Source organism: Chrysemys picta, unplaced genomic scaffold (genome assembly GCF_011386835.1).
Source record: "Chrysemys picta bellii isolate R12L10 unplaced genomic scaffold, ASM1138683v2 scaf2825, whole genome shotgun sequence".
Classification (NCBI taxonomy): domain Eukaryota; kingdom Metazoa; phylum Chordata; order Testudines; family Emydidae; genus Chrysemys; species Chrysemys picta.
The window spans coordinates 4,430-7,465 of NW_027055527.1; the positions used below are offsets into that span (position 1 = coordinate 4,430).

At 51.7% G+C, this 3,036-nt stretch overlaps 1 protein-coding gene across 1 annotated transcript; it reads right to left on the minus strand.

Moving 5' to 3' along the window:
- Positions 1–1,623: 1,623 nt before the first annotated feature.
- On the minus strand, positions 1,624–3,020 carry LOC135980351 (paraneoplastic antigen Ma1 homolog). The gene has a single exon (XM_065580376.1). It carries the CDS (start codon positions 2,971–2,973, stop codon positions 1,624–1,626), a length of 1,350 nt encoding a protein of 449 aa, XP_065436448.1. The 5' UTR covers positions 2,974–3,020.
- Positions 3,021–3,036: the final 16 nt, after the last annotated feature.

Here is a 3,036-nt window from a genome sequence, read left to right on the forward strand (position 1 = left end):
TACTTGGATGTGGCCAGGTAGTGAGTGCTTCTATTTTGTCAGGATCAGTACTCACACCCTCCTGGGACACAATGTGACCCACATACTTCACTGAGGTTCGGCAGAACTGGCATTTGTCAATTGAAAGCTTCAAACCATACGCCTCCAACCTATCGAGCACTTTAAGAAGTCTTTCTTCATGCTCCTCCAAGGTTCTTCCAAACACAATCAGGTCATCCAAGTAAACTAACACTTGTAGTAAGTTCATGTCTCCCACGACTTTCTCCATGAGACGTTGAAACGTGGCAGGTGCCCCAGAAATCCCTTGGGGCATGCGTTCGAACTGGTAGAACCCTAACGGGCAGATGAAGGCTGTCTTCTCCTTATCTTCTTCTCCCAGAGGGATCTGGTAGTATCCACTCCGAAGATCCAACACAGAGAACCACTGGCTACCCAGCAAACAGTCCAAGGCATCTTGTACTCGAGGCATGGTGTATTGGTCAACTGTAGTGCGCCTGTTTAGAGTGCGGTAGTCAATACACATCCGGATTTTCCCACTCTTCTTACGAACCACCACAATGGGAGAGGCGTAGGGGCTTCGGGACTCTGTAATGATACCATTCGCGATCAGCTCTTGAAGATGATGGCGTACGTCTTCCATCTCAGAGAGAGCAATCCTCCTAGATCTCTCCCTGAAGGGTCGGGGATCTTGTAGCCTGATGTGGTGTTCCACTCCTTTGGCACATCCCACGTCCCACTCATGCAGTGAGAATACCTTGGCTCTCTCGCAAAGCTTCTTCCGCAGGCGATCCTTCCACTCCTCAGACAGTGGGGAGTCCCCAAAGTCAAACTTTGCGGGATCCATCACTGGAACTTCAGCTTCACACTGGGGTCTCACGATGGTTTCAGGCTCAAAGATGTCTGCAATCTTCTGCCCTGGTTTTACAAACACGTCACGGCGTGTTTCATTAGCAATCAATATAGCCACCTCTTCCTGGGCTTCAGCAGGTAGGGTTATGACTCCACTGAGAACCAGCACTCCTTCTGGGAGCCCTCCCTCGGTCGGCTGCTCTACCATTGCTAATGTTTTCTTACTGTCTTTTAGGCAGGTACTCACGACAATCACTTCCTTTTCTGTCATTGCAGGAACCACTAAGGGGGCCGGGCCCGCATACCTCAATGCTCCCACTGGCAAATCAGGCAGCACTTTTCTTGTGTCCTCAATTTTTCTGTAGGCTGCGGCACAGTGTGTGTGTATCACCAAGGTGTTCAGATATTGGTCCCCTGCTCGCTGTCTGCAGTAATCTGCGAGTACCTTAAAGAGGCTGGAGTTGGTCCCTATTAGCACGGACACATCAGAGGCTCCTTTAGGGTCAGGGCATATTAAAGCAGCAGTGTCCACCTCCTGTCTTACCCCCGCAATCTCTTCTGGGAATTCCAGGTGTACTATGACATACCCCTGATAGGGGTATTCATCCATGCTGAGGCCACACAGGCCAAGTCCTGTCAGGGGCCGTATAGGCAGATGCCTAAGCATCTGCTGGTAGAAAGACTGGAATATGATAGTCACTTGGGATCCTGTGTCAAGCACTGCTCTACATTCTGTCCCTTCAACCTTTATAGTTACCTCCGCTCGGGGTCCGATCAATCCTGGTGGGATTCGGGCTGCAGGGTTCTTTCCAGGGGAGCCTCCACACCCTGTAGGCCTAGGCGGCTCCCTTCCCAGGCCCTGGGGCCGTTTCCCGACTTTCCCCAGGTGGTCCTCAGCTTTTGATATACTAGCGTGGGATTCTCTGCATTCTGACACCTTGCAGCAATGTGCCCACCCTGGCCACACCGGTAGCAGAAGAAGGATTGTCTTTTCCCTTGTTGTCTCGTTGGGGCAGAGGTTCTAAATGTAGTCCTCTGAACCGTGGTAGTGGAGGGTTCCATGTACCTTGAAGTATTTGCTGAATCGATGGTATTCTCTAATTCAGCCACTTTCTGTGTCAGGACCTGCACTCGTTGGGTAAGTTCCTCTTGAGGATTCACCATCAGTGCCTTGGGCGTTCGGGTGGATGTTGTGCCAGTCGCCGGGTGTGACTGCACCTCCCAAACCTCGCCAGCTGCCTGCCTCTCTTCTTCCTCTCGGACCTCTTTTATCAGCTGAGAGTAACTCGGTGGATTGTCTTGCCGTTCTCTTAATCGGAGGTGGAGAAGGATTGGGTTCTGATATTGAATTCCTCTCACAATCTGAGCCAATCTAGTCCGGTCCATTTGCCCAACTGCCACTGCTCCCCTCATGATGGCTCTCTGCAATAGTTTCTCCAACCTCTGGATATAGGCAGAAACCTTCTCTCCCTTTTGTTGCCTGGCATTGAGGAACTTGCAATAGACATCATCTGAGCCCTCGGTTCTCCCGAAGGCATGATCAAGGGCCTCTAGGCAGTCCTTCACCTTGACTCCAGGGTTACTGAGTTTCAGGGTGCGAATCACATCTAGGGCTGGCCCCCTGAGGCACTCTACTAGTCGCCTTCTCTTTTCAGCATCAGGCACCGCCCACTCCTGCAGCATTTCAGTGGTGTGTTCCAGCCAGGGTTCAAATGCTTCCTCCCCAGGTATTGGGGTGGGACCCCCAGAAAACAACCTCAGTTTACGATAGGGGCTTGACTCAGGGTGGGGTGCCATAACCTTCTCTAATGCTTGCCCCAAAGCCTTCACCCATTCATCAGGTGAAGGAGCACTCTCCCGGTGTGGGACTCCTGGGTCAAGGCCCAACAGACCTGGCATATCAGCCAAAGTCTTTCCCTCTTTCCCCAAAAAGGCTGACATTTTCTTTAAAAACTCTACATCAGGGGCAGGGACTGGTGAGGGCTGGCTCCCAGTGGTTATTACTGTCCACTCACCATCTTCCACTGCTATCGTGCCTGGAACCTGTAGGGGTTCCACAGCCGATGGCAGCTCGCACAGTACAGCAAAAGCCCCCTCCTCCCTCACAAACATGCGCCCACGCATTTTGCACTTACTCAGGTACTCAGTGGATACCCTTAAGATAGGTTCTATTGCACCCTCATCAAA